Here is a 17,261-nt window from a genome sequence, read left to right as displayed (position 1 = left end):
TCTGTGATATTTGACATTTTTTCTCACTTCTTGTTATTTACAGCTTGATCAACGATGGTTTTCTGTCTACAGTTCTATTTTGATATTCATCTGTTGATTTTATAGGCATTTAGTGAGTGCCCACATCAGTTTTGAGTTTTTGCATTGTATGAATCTCTTAATTAAAATTTCACTTAATATTTTATTCTGCATTCTTTACCCCAGCTAAATGAGAAAATGCATTAAAATGCTGTGGTTTTTGAGATCTCTTTTCTGTAAATACATGTATAGTCATTGTTCAGAAGATTAACAGTAGCTCAAAAGAGAATTGACCGTGATTATCTTGGAAGGTAGATTAAGAAAAGATATATTTTATGTAGAGGACAATGTAAAAATAGTAAGTACAGGAATATGTCCAGTCTGTGGACTTTGTGCACAAGAGACATTAATTGGAGAAAACGTATTTGCTGCACCTAGTTCAAAACACACAAATCACTTCTTCCAGTTTAAATTACTTCTGTGTTGTGTGAATCAAGGGTCATCCAATTTGTTCTCATTCATATCAGTATTTGAAGAAGGCATTTCCATATCAATTCATGCTTAGGATCAGGTCCAGAGGCAATTTCAGGTTCAAATACACAATCACTAGGCAAGTCTGTCGTGACAAGTCATTTCCAAGGTCAGTCCAGAAAGACAGTCCTTTGGGTCTGGGTCCGAATCAGAGAGGTCCATGGCTGCAATACAGCTGCAATGTAGCTCAAGTGAGAGCACGCTGGGGAGCATCATCCTCAAAGGAGGTCCCAAGGAAAGGGAGGAGCCCCCAGTGACGCTTTCTGACAGAACTGTTTGAGAGGGAGTCTAAGCTGAAGCTTCCTCCAGCTTTTTCTGGAGAAGCTTCAGAGTCAGCTGAGGCTTCTCAAAGAGCCATTTTAGCAAGCTGGCCTTGCAGGCAGGGAGGTAGGCTCCTAGTCCTAACAAAGGAAAGCTAAATGCTGGAGCAGAGGAGTCCAAAGAATTGACCAAGGGAAAAACTGCTGATGCTGTTATCTTCACCAGTATGCCATTATCTGTCTTGAGTGTGGGACTTAAACTCTATGACACAAAGCAGGGGAAATCATTCTCCATGTCAGTGCCATAATGTAGAATTTTTAAATCAGGTTTTGCAGCAACCAGTGAAATTGGAGTTCTGTTTCTACTGTTACTACTGCAACTAGCACTCCATACACTTCATCAGTGTAATTGCTCTGCCCTGTGAGTATATAATGATAGTTAAGAAATGCCATTTCAACTCATAGAGTAAGAGATTATCATAATATCTTATTAGGTCTTCAGTAAAGTGCATCATTAGCCAATTTCTATTTTCCCATAGAGAAATCTGAAAACCACGTGTGAGAATTAATGTGCTTGAGTGGACTGACAAAACAAGCTTCAGCAAGGAAAAAGAGTGTCCTGAGCTCAGACTGTAGGAGGTGGTAGCTTGACAATGTAAAACACATCACCTAACCTTTCCAGTTGTCAGTCCCGATCAATATGTGTGTCTGTTTCGCAAAAATCAATAGAGACATGGTTCTTACAGTAGCCATGAGACCCAACCTGACCTATAAGACAAATCATCCAAATAGCAAAGCACAAGCCCATCATCAAGTCTGACAAACGATCAGCTAAAAAAGGGCTCTGATTATTTTCATTTCATATCCCACATTGGATGCAAAGACAATTTTCTCCAGATTAAGCTGAAGATAACACATCACACATTTGAAGTCAATTACCCCACTTTCCTGCTTGTCCCCTTTCACATTGAAATTTGTATTTGTTTACATTTCTCTGTAGCAACATCGTCATTATTGATGTCTCATATAACTTCTAAAATCTCTCTGTACTAAGTATACCCTTTAAAAGGTTATTCATACGTTTCTTTGATTTTTAATAAGAGGATATCATAGTCTGTAATAATTTACAGGTTAATCTCAGACAGCAGAAGCTTTGTGAAATGAAAGGGTTTGGACCATAGAAATGTGAAAAGAATGAAAACACATTCTGATGGGAGGGCTTGTTTGGAAGTGTTATTCTTTTACACGTTCCATTTCTGTCTCCAATAGCCCTTGCTTAACAGATGGCTTGGTTTTGGACCTCTGGCTTTAATCTTTATTGGTCCCAGAATGATGGTTTTTGTGTAGTTTAGCTTCCTTTATTTCAATTTGAATAGGCTCGATAGTCAGCCTGCCTGTAAGCCTCTGTGCTGAGGCTCATCGGGCCATTTTTTCCTCATTTGAAATCCATTGCTATTGTATGGAACACAGCACATTACAAGTCTTGGTAATACATGTTTCGTGTCATTTTTATTTCCAAAGGATCAGATACCATCCAGATTTGAAATGGTGGGCCGTTTGGGAGCAGTGTGGCTACCATGCAAACAGGCTAATGTCTGTATTCATATGTTAGTGTTGGTTGTGGCTTCAAAACTGTGCATTCACACTGTGTAATTGAAAAGAAGAAAAAGAGAGTCAAATTTTCTGAGACAGCATGACCTGACATAGGGATATTAGTGTTATTATTAATAACAATCAATACATGGCTCTCAATATAGCAGTGGAGACAGAAGTAAAGCTGATTGTTTTGAGGTCAGTGGGCAAAGAAAATCAACAGCAGCAGCAACTGCTGCAGTAGTGTCATCAACAAAAGAAAACCCTTGTGCTCCCCAAAACCAGTTTCCAATTGTGCGACTGTCCATGTTCCATATGAAGTAGCAGATATTAAGTTCTCATGGGTGGAGAGAAGCCTGAAGTCCTTCTGACTCTTATAATGGCTTTTTTTCTTTCAACTTAAACTACTGCTGGGTTGTGCTTGGTGGTAGGGAGCAACAGTTTGAAAGGAGGAATGCTTGAGAGAGGTATGAGACCTCTGAGGAAAGACCACTTGCAGAAAAAGCTTTCATCAGTTCTGCTCATACAGAGTGTGGCTTAATTTACTTTGGGATCTTGTTAGTTTTAGGTCATTTGTTAGCAAAATAATGGCATCAACTCTTAAGGACTTCTACTATTTAGTTCCATGTAGGCTGTTATTACTGCAAATCAGATAAAATGGACCAGCAAGACACGCTGTGCTGAATGACATCGGTACACATAAGAATATTACCTCCTTTCTTCTCCATATAGGTTAGAGGCGCTCCTATGTGGGTGTGTGAAGCAAGATCCCAAGAATTACTTGGCTATTTTAAATTAAGAAATGTTTTGATTGTCTTCATTATGTATTAACATCAAGGGAATTCATCTAAAAAGCGTGCGATTCTGTGATACCAGTGGCACTGAATTAACTTTCTATGGAACTTCTTTTTGCATTTGCCCTGTTTTGACATAACATATTGAATGCCTGGTTGAATGACCCTCTCTTTGCACTCAGTCTGGTATAATAATTTGAGTCTGACTACAGTCCCCTGTAAAACACACTACTAAAAGAGTAATCATTGTGCTAATAACCACAGTTTCTGAAATCTTTCCAATGGATCTCTGGCTGTAAGATGAGCCTTTTGCCACAGAAAACTTCAAAATGCATCTTCTTACTGTTGAAGTATCATCAGTGAGTTTCTGGGCTTGTTTATGTTCTTTTTAAGTTAAATAATTCAGGGGTTTTAGCTTCATTAACCTGTAACATGTCAGAGGCAATGGGTACATGCATTTGTGTATACTGCTTACCTGTCCATCCAGGTTGGGTAGACATAACTTCATCAACAGATCACGAAAAGACATTCCCCCACTTAGCAAAATCATGGAATCCTTTGATTTACTGTTAGTATGGTCTTTGCAACACCATGGCATGGAACTGTGCATTTTATTATGGTCTGGCTGAGCAAACTTTAGGGTGAGTTGTAAGCTCGTATCAGACTTTCCCAGCTTTGCTGTTCCTGTCACATGAGCTTCCTGAAGTAGTGCTAGCTGTGAAAAGCCTATTCATACTTCAATTACACTTTCTGACTGTGATTTAGACATCCTGTATGTCCTGCTCCCAGAAAAAATACCCGTGAGCCCATTGTTTCAGCTCACACAGTAAAAATTGTAATGAACTCTTTTTGTAGTATACTTATGTATGTAAATGTTCTTTTTATCTCTTGAATGATATTCCATTGTTTAAAAGTACTTATTTTACCTTTTCCCCTTAACATTACCTTAAGCAAAGAAATTGTTCTTTGGTCTTAAATGATCCATTGAATTTACAGTACACAATTAATTGTAACACCAGCAAGGCTGGCACACTGTGTTGTTAAGGATAGGAACTCTGCTGATTTTATAATGAATTTGCTTCAAAACCCAGCAAATAGTATCATACAAGGACATCTGACAGCTGCTTTCCCAAGCTAAATCTCTCCACCGAGACTTGATTCCAAGAAAAATAACAAGTCAGGCTTGGTTAGTAGTGCTGCAGCTTGGAATATGAGTCTTGACAAGGGGAAAAATCATTTGTACTGTACTAGCTTTTCATGAGCTGGGGCGAAGAGTAAATCTCTCCAATGGCAAAATAAAGCTGTCAGACAGCTTTTTCATAAGATGCTGTTGGACAACAATATGACAGTTCTCCCTCCTGATCTTTTTTATAGGTTGCTAATTCTGAAAGAAAAGTCATCTATGCCTACATTTTTGTGGATCCAGGCAATGAAGTTTTAAGGAACAGTTGTGATACTAGAACAAAAATACAGACTGCTACTCAATAACCAAGAGTACCCCTGTTGCGTTACTGAAAAGATGCTTTATTCAAATGCCCAGTACCTAGGATAAGATTCTGTATTTGCTGATTTATATTTTGAAATTGATATATATGTATATGAAATATGTTCTCTGAAAAATTAACAGGCAAATATATGGGCACATGAGAACACTTTCATGCACTGAAGAACACAGCAGTGGCCATGAGCATCAGTAAGCAGACTGTAATTTTGTTTCTCAAGCACTTGATTAAGTTCCCTTCTTCTCTGTCTTTACTGGACAGAGATGTGAAAATTTAGGCTCTTCTCAGGCCATTCTTTATGTACCAAAACATAATTGAAACCTAAGAAGTATGGAGAGTACTGTTCACAGGAGTCTTCTCTCCCAGGATATGTGCAAGAACCAGGACTCCTGGCTGGACACCTAAACGTCTGATTCTAGTTCCTGATACTGAAGGTCATGGAAATTCTTCTAGTTTGGGTTATGGAGATGGTTATCCTTACCTCCACTGCAAAATGCACTACTTTATGGCTGTGGATGAAAAGGATGACAATTAATTCCTAGGTGCTCTTAAGAAAACAGTGAATAGGGTGTATTATGTTAACTTTACTGAGATTTGGGACAAAATTAATTGAAAATGTTCTTGTGAATATTTCAATGTAAAATCATCAGCAGTATTTTTCATGCTTTTCACAAGTATTTTCCAATATTTATTTTCATTTTCTATTAAAATCTTAACAACATTTCTCATTTATAGGTTATTTTTGAAGTATGACATATTTTTGAATATCTTTAAAATGAAAAAATACCTCTTTCTAAGTACTGTTGCATTAAAATGCCTTGGCCATGAATTTAGACATCAGATCATATAAATTCTTTTATTAACAAGCAGGCTGAGAAATTACATATTTCAAGTTCTGTTTCTGAGCAGACTTTAAATCTTAAATTTTCACACAGTTTACACAGCTTTTGCAAATAAATAGTACTGTCAAATAGATCAACCATCTCAGTGAGATCGGAAAGAAAATGAATGCTCCAGGATAGTCATAGTAAAAGAAAAAAGAAAAAAAATGTATTGGATACTATCATTGAGAAAAAAAAATAATGAAAAGAGACACAAGTACCTACAGAATGAAAGTTATCATAAATAACAAAGTAAATGTTTCAGGTCATATTTCCATTAAACTCACAAGCAGCTATAATTAGGTAGTCTTAGTTTTCTGAAGTGGCCAAGGTTTCTTTTTCATTGTTTACCTTTTGTTGGTTTGGGTTTGAATCTCTGTTTTCTGCCCTAAGTTTCCGATGTGCTCAAATGCCCCATTTGTGTTGCCATGAGGGTTTGACTAATCTAACTCTTAGTCTTTAGTAGAACGGTGACCACTTGTAGTGGTTTAGGCCTAGCTGGCAACAAAACACCATGCAGCCACTGTCTCACTGCTCCCTGCCCTGCTGGGGAGGAGTATTGGAAGGCAAAAAAAAAAAAAAATATATAAAACCTCATGGATTGAAATAAGAACATCCAGAGCGGCATCCAGAGCTCATGGCTGTTGTATTTGGTGTGGCCTATACTCACAGTCTGGGGGTTGGAGATGTTGATCTTGAGGAAGTTGCTGAAGCCAGTTCAAGTTCAATCACTGCTGTGCTTTTCTCGGTTTTCATCGAAGTCCATCCTTCATTGATTTGGGTGATTCCTACTGTAATACCATTTATATGGCACATAGCAACTGCGGTACTGATGGCATACAGTGGCAGGGCTATTTTGCAATTAACATCATACACTTTAATTCACTGGCTGTTCTCACCCAAAATCAAATCCCCTTGAGGTACACATCGAACTCCCCCCTCCTCCCAAGTCACGCACCAGGTGCACCAAGGTTCTTGAGCCAAAACAATCCTGTGAATGGATTTGCTTTTGCCTGAGGCAGCACTAACCCAAACTCTTCCCTAACATATTCTTCATGTGTGCTATGGGGACTTTATCCCCTTCTACAGTATGTGAAAGTTTTGATTGGGCAGGGCCAGCTTGATTGGTAACTTCTCTACTGTTAAATAACCAGGTGGCTTTTGCTAAATGCATATCCCAATGATTGAAGGTCCCAGCCCCCATTGCTCTCAGTGTAGTGTTTAGCAGTCCATTGTATCATTCAATTTTCCCAGAGGCTGGTGCGTGACAGGGGATGTAATATACCCACTTAATGCCAATAATCTTTGGCGCAGGTGTCTATGAGATTGTTTCGGAAAGGAGTCCTGTTGTCTGACTCAGTTCTTTCTGGGTGCCATGTCACCATAAGACTTGTATTTCAGGGCCCAGGGTAGTATTCTGGGAGGTGACATAGGGCACAGGATATGTTTCCAACCATCTGGTGGTTGCTTCTACCATTGTAAGCACATGGTGCTTGCCTTGGTGAATTTGTGGAAGTGTGATATAGACAATCTGCCAGGACTCCTCAGATTTTTATATCAGCCATTGTCCTCCATACCAGAGAGGCTTTAGCCATTTGGCATACTTGATTGCAGCACATTTCACGTTCACGGATAACCTAAGCAATAGTATCCATGATCAAGTCCCCCCCTTGATCCTGAGCCCATCTCTTATGTTTCATCTCTTCTTTGATGGCCAGATGATGTGATGGGCTTACCAAGCTATAAATAATTCACCCTTATGTTGCCAGTCCAGATCCACCTGAGCCACTTCAATCTTAGTAGCCTGATTGACTTGTTGGTTGTTTTGATGTTCTTCAGTAGTCCCACTCTTGGGTACATGAGCATCTACATGACATAGTTTTACAACCAGCTTCTCTAGCTGGGCAGCAATATCTTGCCATAATTCAGCAGCCCAGATGGGCTTTCTTCTGTGCTGCCAGTTGCTCTGCTTCTGTTGCTGCAGCCACCCCCACAGGGCATTTGCCACCATCCGTGAGTCAGTACAGAGATAGAGCACTGGCCACCTTTCTCACTCGGTAATATGTAGAGCCAGCCGCATGGCTTTCATCTCTACAAACTGGCTCAATTCACCTTCTTCAGCAGTTTCTGTGACCCGTCTTGTGGGGCTCCACACAGCAGCCTTCTATCTTCAGTGTTTTCCTACAATGCCACAGGACCCATCAGTGAGCAAGCCATGTTGCTTCTCATTTTCTGGCAGTTTATTATACAACAGAGCCTCTTCAGCATGCATCACCTTCTCCTCTGGGATGTTCCAAAATCTTTGCCTTCTGGCCAGTCCATGATGACTTCCAGAATTCCTGGGTGACTGGAGTTTCCTCTGTGAGCCTGCTATGTAATCAGTGCGACTCACTTACTCCACTTGGACCGGCCCAAGGGCCATTGCATGAATGATCTCCTGTTTAATTTGCTCGAAGTCTTGTTGTTGCTCATGGGTGCATTTGAAATATTTTTTCTTCTAAGTCACTTGATAGAGAGAGCTTACAATCAGACTGTAATTTGGGATATGTAATATTTTCCAAAAACCCACAACATCTAGGAAAGCTTGTGTTTCCTTTTTGCTAGTCAGTGAAGACATAGCTGCTGTCTTGTTGATCACATCCAAGAATGTTCAAAATTCTCAAAAATTTTTCTAATTAGCCACAAGGAGAAAGTATCCACTCCTGTCTTCCCCATAGATGATTACTAGTAAATTCTGAGAGGTGTCCGAGGTACAGGAGTGACAACAATGCCACATACGAATACTGGTTTAACCTCATGACCAGTGATGTAATCATATCATAAGTCAACGTTACCCAGTACAGCAAAATGATAGTCCTGATCCCTCTCCCAGAGGTGATAAACATCAGCACAGGAAATACATAGTGCAAGTAAGGATTTACATAACCCCACCAGGTGAACAGATGAACCAACATTTTGACCAGCAGCTATTTGAATAATATAAGAAATGGGTATAACAGATTTGTCTTAACACACTGTGGTCAGATTTTGGTGTTATCTCAACTCTTCAGGCCCCACATTGGGTGCCAAAAAGGACTGTTGTGGTTTAGGTCCGTCAGGCAACAAATGCACCATTCAGCTGCTCACTCACTCTTCCCCGCAGTGGGATGGAGAGGAGAACTAGAAGAAAAAAGGTAAAACCTTGTGGGTTGAGATAGAGACAATTTAACACAAGGACAACACAAGGGGAGAAGAAAACGCTGACAACAACAATACTAATAAAATTAATCTATAAAGGAGTGATGAACAATGCAATTGCTCAGCCCCTTTCCAAGCAGTCATCTCCCCCCAACCAGTTCCCCCAGTTAGATACCAGCATGATGTCAACATGGTGTCAGCTATCCCCTAGGCTGGTTCCCCTCACCTGGCCTGGCTGTGCCCCCTCCCAACTTCTTGTGAAAATTAACCCTATCCTAGCTGAACCCAGGACACCACTGATGCAACCTCTTTTCATAAATACTAAGCACTCCTTATACCTTTTCTAGCTGGTTGCAAAGAAAAATTATTTATCAGTTAACAAAATGACAATAATAACATAAGAATTTACTTCACTTTAAAATGTCAAATTCATGGGTAGATATATTGCACAACACAATAGAGAGCAAGAAAAAATTGAATAATAATTGAATTGAAAAAATTGAAATAGAGAGCACTGAAAAAATTGAAAAATGAGCAAATATTAATTAGAAGAGAAACAATCTCAGTCCCATCACATATAGATATTATATATGAATTTTCATTTTATCTTAGAAGGTTCACTTAAGAGGTCACTTTCCGCATAGGTACTTTTATTGAAATCTGGAAATGTGACCCACCAGCCAGACTCTTCTCTCAGCTCTTTTCTCTCAGTTTCAAATAATTCGTACTTCCAGATAATCACTTAAACTGACACAGCTTGCTCACAATCCACCTGGGGTGCAAGCAGGAGCAGAATCTGCTCTACAGTTGAGCATCATCGGTTAGGAGTTTCTGCTGTTGCCATGAAACTCCTCAGCAGCTGCACGTTCAGTCTAGGCAGGCATTTGCAAAACACAAGGCAGGGACAGCAAACATGCAAAATGTCTAATCAGCTTCATATTGGTCCTAAGCATACACATAATAGTAAAGGTGAGCAAAATCAAATAAGCACAAAATAAACTAGGTCAGCAAAGCCTAGCCAGCTTTGACACCTTTGATTTTAAGAATCCTAAATTGGAACATGCGGATGTACTTAATGCATGAGTGACATCAACCGCGTTTGCTTATTTTTTCCAAATACTAAGTGTTCAAAAGCTGAGATAAATGGCTCACAATGTGCATAAAAAAATATTTGACCTGAGTGAAATAGATACTGCTGATGGTGTAAAGAAAAAAAGATGGCAATAAGAAGCAAGGTGGAAGCCATGAAGCACACAGCCATATTAGCATGCTGAACTTTTCAAACAGTGACATTATTCTTTCAGTGCCTGTTTCTTCAGTGCAATATCAGATAGAGTTCTTGCACAGGGTCTAATGAACCATGACCTAAGATCAAGTTACTCTTGTGTGAGGCTAAAGGTACTGTATGTTATAGTGTAGCTTAATGCAAAATGCATGTGTAAAGAATATATTTCATTCAAAAATAGAAGAATTATACCTGCCGTTCCACATGTGCATATTGACTTTTTTTGAAGTTTTTTCTTTAATATAATCATCTTATATTATCCGTGGGAAATAGCTTTCATTTCTACCTAGATTAATTTAAGCTTCCGAAATTGTGATACATTTTTGAAAGCTATCTTTGGGCCTATTCTGCCAATAACAAGAACTGGGCAGTTAATTCAACCTGTGCTTTTTTAATCTGTTCCATAAACAAAGTGAAGAAGTGAACAAAAGAATCATTTCTGAAAATAATAACAAGTATGCACATAGTGTGATTGTTGTAGACATTCCTTAGTATTTATTAGGAAATCTGTAACGGATAAATGGATAAAAGGAATGGTCTCATTTAAAAAAAAAAAAAAAATGTTCAAATAAAAGCTATTGGCTTCAGTTTGCAAAAAGGAATGAGGCAAATTCATGGGCAGTGAATCTGTAAACAGACACTAAAAGGAATAGGCAGAAATATACCCTATAGCATACTTAACACAGTGAATGAATGCTGAGGGAGTGCAAAGATAATCAACCACAAGTAACAGCCAAACTCAGATCTTTTTCTTTAAATGTTGCCTCCCCTGCCAGGCACAGAACTCCAGGCCATGTTCTCAGCAGTGCTGCCAATATTAATTTCTGTTGCTGTTCTTCCCAAAATACAGTGCTAGGAATGAGAGAGAGCAGGAACAGAGAACCAAGAGCCTTGGATAGTCACCACTGTTGCTCCTCTCTGTTTCCAGAAGTTGGAAAAGATGCATAAGAGTAATTGTTGGAGTGGAGAACAGCCTCCTTCCTTTCAGCAGCAGCAACACACTTCCAGTCTTCCTTCAGTAGCCATGGGAGTCAGCCAGGCTTCGCAGATCCTTGTTGCAAGAAGTGCTGTCATTTAATGAAGGAATAATGAAGAGACTGGAAGAGAATTTGCTACGGGGAGAGGATGGTGTATGAAATAATCATTTGGCTTCTCCAGGTAGTTTACAAATGAGAAATACAGTCATCAGTCCTCTGAAGGCTGTATTGTGAATGGAGCCTACTGATTGCAGAGTGCCATGGAGTATCTGTCCACTTTATTTTGTTCCCTAATCTGAGTTCTCTTGGTAATGCAGCTTCAGTTATTGGTACGGAACAGCTCTGAAATAACAGCCCTAAAATAGTGAAAGTAATGCCATTGTAATTAATCAGCTGCATTTAAAAATAGTAAAACCAATTGGTTTTATTAAATTCTTAGTAGACTATAAAGTGTACTTTCAAAAGTTATATATTTGAAGACTGTTTGGCTACATTAGAAATAAATATATTATTGACTGTTAAGAGTTCTGTTCATACTACATTAACTTTTGTTGGGTATGTTTTTATATTAAATGAAGTGGTTCACACAAAGCTACATTTATGAGATGAAAAAGGAATCACTTTTTTATGACACTCAAAGATCTGTGAGAATACAAAGAAGTTCCCTTAGTCCTTTACTTTTTTTCTGAATATTCTGTAGAGGGGGAGCACTTATTGAAAGAAAATACTTGATGACCAGATTCTTTACATGCTTTGATGGAATAACTGCAAATCTGGGCTAACATTGCATATGGATTTAAATAAGAACTTATATCTTGCATTAATTTTAACCAAAGTACAGCACTGCTGATCTATTGCAACCACTGTTAACAGTATTGCATGTAAATGTTAAAAGATTCCTTTGTGTGTGAGAGAGAGGTATATATGAATCACTAAAAATATGGTTTGAATCTGATGTTCCGCCCATACTCCTTTGTCCACAAGCTCCATTAAAATAAGATCAGGCTGAGGAGCGATTGAAGGAGCTGGGACTGTTCAGTCTGAGGAGGAGAAGGCTGAGGGCAGACCTCAGCACTCTCTACAACTCCCTGGAAGGACACTGGAGAGAGCCTGGTGCTGGTCTCTTCTCACAGGTCATTAGCGACAGAACAAGAGGCAATGGCTTTCAACTGCAACAGGGAGGTTTACACTGGACATTCGGAGAAAAGGGTTCCCAGAAAGAGTGCTCAGACAGGGGAATAGGCTGCTCAGGGAAGGGCTGGAATCACCATCCCTGGAGGTGTTGAAGGGTCGTTTGGATGAGACCTTGGGGGCTATGGTGCAGGGGAGAACTTTGTGGAGTCAGGCTGATAGTTGGACTCGATGATCCCAAGGGTCTTTTCCAACCTGAACGATTCTATGAGTCTATGATTTTGCCCTTAGAAGACTGTTCTCACACCACAGCTATTATCTTTGTCTGTAAGGTTAATGAACCTCCTAAAAGCTGTCTATCTTTGTCCATTTTCTTGATATCTACATCTGACTCTGATACCACCATTCTGCAAAGGGGCTGAGTAATAAGCACACAGCACCTTGCAAATGGATTTTCTTCAAGAAGGGAAAGGGAGAGGCATCCTGGTTGTGACTCAGTGCATATGAAACATTTCCTACAGCAGCCCTTGAAGGAGATCTATTTTGTGCCCAAAGAGTAGTTCTGCATCAAAACTTGACTAACCAAAATCCCAAGGCAGGCAGAGATTATCTCCCCTGCTGCTCATGATGCTATTTGTCCACAAAACCTTGGAGAGAAAAAAGCAGTAGATGAATGGCAACAAAAAATGCTATCCCATAACACAAAACTTTGTTCCTATGGTAAGAAAAGATAACTTCAAAACCAGAAAAAATATATATTGGTATTACTTGTCATCACAATACACTTGACAACTTTTATATAGAACTTTTTTCTTCCACTGTTTTTTGTCCTTAAATTGAATTTATATACTTTTAATGCCATAAAACCAATAGTATTGATATTTTAGCAGAAAAAAAACCACTATGTGTTATAAAATACTCTGATGCTTAGAATTATATCCATTAATGAGCAGTGTTTATGTTGGAGTGCCCTTTCCAACCTTCCAAAGCAGAAAAAAAAAAAAAAAAAAAAGCAAATGGCTCCGAAGCAAAAGGATTCACATCCTCAGAAGGAGACTAGAGAGGTATAAAAGATGGTGAGGTGTGAGAGAAGAGTGATCCTATTTCTAAATATTTTTTTACCTGCATGAAACATCTTTATCCCTTCTAGCCTTTCTTTTCTATTATTCTTTTAGTCTCTCCAAAGCATAGTTTTGATATTTATTATGCCCAGTCATAGTGGTGTCTGCAATATATCTGCATAGCATTCCTGATTTGGAACTTATGAACTCCAAAAAAAAAAAGCAGCCCATCTTTTTCTTGACTGAGATGAAGCAGGAAGGCTGCAAAGGGCTGTTCTCATTTGGCTGACATGAAGCAAATGGGACACTACCATGTCTCCCCACCTTTTTCTTTTATTAACCATAGTCTATCAAGGAGTTCTAGAACCTCTTATATGACCACTGTGGTGCAGGATACTCCGGTGTGAGGCTCATCCTATTCCAGTTCATGGTGTTCTGTCCTAATAGAAAGTCTGCCACGCTGCATGGTATCCAGCTAGTGAGAGCTGTCTGCAAAGAGCCCCTCTGTTGCAAGCCCTAGCACAATGTGTTGAGCAATTACAGACCACTGATGATGTCCACAAGGGCTGTGCTGGAACTACTGGTTGTGGGGGTGGCTAGCAAGAATATGTGCTGAATGCAAACCCCCTAGAATCGTATGCTCCCTCCTTGACCTTTCTGGAAATTTAATCATACACGTTAGTATTCATTTGTGTTCCCAAGCCTGCGGGTAGGTCTTTTCTTTAGAATGAAGAAGAATGCATCCAAATGGGGACAGATGCCTAGCTAGTATCTATGAACACTGAAAACAATAGATGTGAAAGATGGCTCTGTCTACACAAGAATACCTTCTGAGTTTAGAACTGTACGCCATTAGTCTTTTAAATGAGTTAAAACATGCCCTGTTCGTGTCTGTCATGGTGGTCTGTGACACCCATCACTGTAGTCTGTTATTCTTGCTTTAATAATTTCTACCTGTTTCTGAATTTGTAATCCTTTTTTTGACAATTCTAAGTAATTTGTTTTCTTCTGGTGCTTTAAGTAGTAGTTTTGCTTCCCAGTGAAGTGTTTGCTGACTGAATCGTGCAATCCTTCACTTGACAGGAAGGGTGTAAACAAAGAGTTATGACTAACAGTCAAAACTATAGCATTCCCACTACAGCGTAAAAACTAACTTCAAAGATGAGAGAGGGAAAAAAAAAAAATACAACAGGAGCTTCAAATATCATTAATGCTGTAGTTTGATCCTGCATCAATAAAAATGAATCTGTCATTCACTGTGGAAAGATAACATTTACCCTTACATGCTTATTAAATAATCATTTGGAAGCCAGGGCTATGTACTCTCATCTCTGACAGATTGTATTGCAGGGTGGAAACACTGATGCAGCATTCACACAGCACACTCTTCTAAGAGCTTAGTTCCACGACAATTGAGTCACAGATGCTAAAATGACTAATTTAGAGTCTAGAATCAAGTCATGCTATTACCATACCCATTGCATTAGCACTAGAGCTGAATGGTCATACTGTGCAGTATAGTAACATCTAATAAAAACCTTCAGCCGCCATGAATTTTTCACATTACTGTATTTTCAATAGTGTTATTTTATATGATGTTTAACAATTCAAAAGAATTGAACAAAGCAAGTGTTTTCAGAGAGCTGTGTCTTTTTGGTTTTGGTGGGGTTTTAACGTGTGCAGATATTTGGTTGCTCTCTCCATCTCTGGAATTTTTTTTTTTCGAGTTCTGTGTGAATTGCTTTCAACATATGTCTGGAATAAGTAGATTTATGGTCTAGATGATGAAATCTAATTGTGAAATGGCTATTTTTAGTGTTATGGATGTAGGTTTTTGGAGATGAATAAGTGAGATGCACAAACGGGAAATTACTGAAAGCAGAATATTAAAGAAATGTGTTTATAAACTGAGTTCAATCATGTTTTCTAAATGTGAAAAATCACTAAGATAAGTACATTGAGATTGATTGAGTTATTCACATAGGTTTGACGTTAAACTCATAACTGTCTCTTGCTGAACTGGAGGAACAAAAAGAAACTTTTCAGTGAGGGTGTTTTTTCGAAGTAGAAATTAAAGTAGAGGCTGTTTGTTTATTTACACATAAGAGGCTTAGTTAGTCCAAAAGCATTAGAAATAAACTTAGAGCAGTATATGAAAATAGCAAGTTACAGACCCAATGCCAAGAAATATTACTGTATCAAAATTCAGATCACCTTTGCTCAAGTATTAAATAAAAAAAAAATATACATTTTTTAAAAATGGTTAAGATGCTTTTGAAGTTTGATAATATGTCTTTACACTTTATTTTGGACCAGCTGGAGAGAGCATAATGATCATGTTTGTCTTCCAGTGAAGAAAGATTAATTTTCCAATTAAAAGCTGTTATTTAAAAAAAAAAAAAAAAAAAAAGAAAGAAAGAAAGGGAAAATGAATGCATTTTTCTGTGCAGCATTTGTGGTCAAATATTGAATAATCCATCTGATAGCTTACTATAAGAATTTGAAATTAATTGAAATAATTATGGAACCTGCCCACATACTTTCATTATATAAATGGAGAACAATTAAAAAGCTAAATGAAGAGCTTACAAGATAAAAAATATTTAATTCATTTCAATCATTATCAATTGCCTGAATACAGAAAAAAAAAAAGAAAAAAGTGTGTTTTGTTTACCTGGCAAGGTCCTTTGTATTGCTCAATAATAACGAATGTTTTTTGCCAGAAATGTGGGATGGCTGTCCAGTTATGTGTTGTTAACATCTGCATATTAAACACCTGAGCCTAGTTAATGTATTATGGAACTCTACCTCTTTGATGCATCATAACCTTGCATTTTCATTCCTTGCAGAAGGGAATCCATATACCTGGTGGGTTGGAAAAGCCAATGAGAAGCACTACTATTGGGGCGGATCAGGACCTGGCATTCAAAAATGTGCCTGCGGCATCGAACGCAACTGTACTGATCCCAAGTACTACTGCAACTGTGATGCTGATTATAAGCAATGGTGAGTGGTTTACAAGAAGGCAGGGTGAGAATGACCAGAATCTTTTAACTTTTACAACACGGATATTATTTTGAATGTCTTCCATTTATATATTTCCTTTCTTACCAAAGAACAAAGGCAAAAATATATTTGTGAACCCTCCTGCAAAATATCTACCCATCTCTTCAGTTCCATTTTATTCACAGTATCTGTGACTGTCAAATATATTTATGTTTTCAAGTCAATTGAGCTATAGCAAGAATGCTAAAACTGCGAAGTCAAGTTCTGATAGGAAAATCCAGCATTTTGACTGCCCATGCAACTCTGTCTCCATCATATTCAGTTATATTACAATATGGTATTTAATTTTATCTCTGCAACTTCTTTTTTTTCCCAAAAAAATTCTCCTTTTTGGAGTACTATTGCTGCATTTGCCTATAGAATATGAGAGATATGAGTTGAAATTGCTCATCTAGTGACTCCAGCCCTTATTATCTGTCTTTCATGAGAAAAATATATTATGAACTAGGCTGAAAAGTATTATAGAATGAAGCTGTATATTTCAGTGGAAGCTATTGCACTTTGCATGAGATAATTAAATATTCACTGGCCTGTTGGTTGAGAATACAAGACTGCAGCCCATTTGGGATGAGACAGTGAGAATGGGTTCTAGTTTCTTCTCTAATAAATAGTTATTGATTCACCCCAGGTGGAACAATTTTAACAGAGGGACTCAGGAAGTCCTACCCCAGAGTATTTTACAGCCTGGTAACAGGGGCATTCTGCTGTGAGGTAATTGATGTGGGTTTAAATCCCTTCAGGCAGAGAAGAGAAATAAACTTGCATCTCTGATATTCCCCATTAACACTCGAACAATAAACCTACTCTGTAAAGCTCATTATCATTTTGTGTAAGACCTTCTCTGTGCTCTTGGAACACTACATTTAACTGTCCGTGTCTCTTGTCACAACAGGCAGCATCATATTTTACATGCTATGCAATGTTCAGTGACCAGTTGGAACCTTACTTTTATGAACACTTTTCTCATTAATAGCAACCTGTTGGT

At 38.4% G+C, this 17,261-nt stretch overlaps 1 protein-coding gene across 1 annotated transcript in view; it reads left to right on the top strand.

The window, feature by feature from the left end:
• Positions 1-17,261, top strand: part of CNTNAP2 (contactin associated protein 2) — a 1,190,827-nt gene that overhangs the window by 942,521 nt on the left and 231,045 nt on the right. The window contains exon 14 of the mRNA XM_074900878.1: positions 16,060-16,216. Coding sequence (XP_074756979.1) covers positions 16,060-16,216 — 157 coding nt within the window. The remainder of the gene's footprint in view (positions 1-16,059; positions 16,217-17,261) is intronic.

The sequence above is a fragment of the Athene noctua genome, chromosome 2 (genome assembly GCF_965140245.1).
Source record: "Athene noctua chromosome 2, bAthNoc1.hap1.1, whole genome shotgun sequence".
NCBI classification, from domain to species: domain Eukaryota; kingdom Metazoa; phylum Chordata; class Aves; order Strigiformes; family Strigidae; genus Athene; species Athene noctua.
Note: the sequence above shows the minus strand (reverse complement) of the source record. Positions and strands in the feature narration are given on the sequence as shown.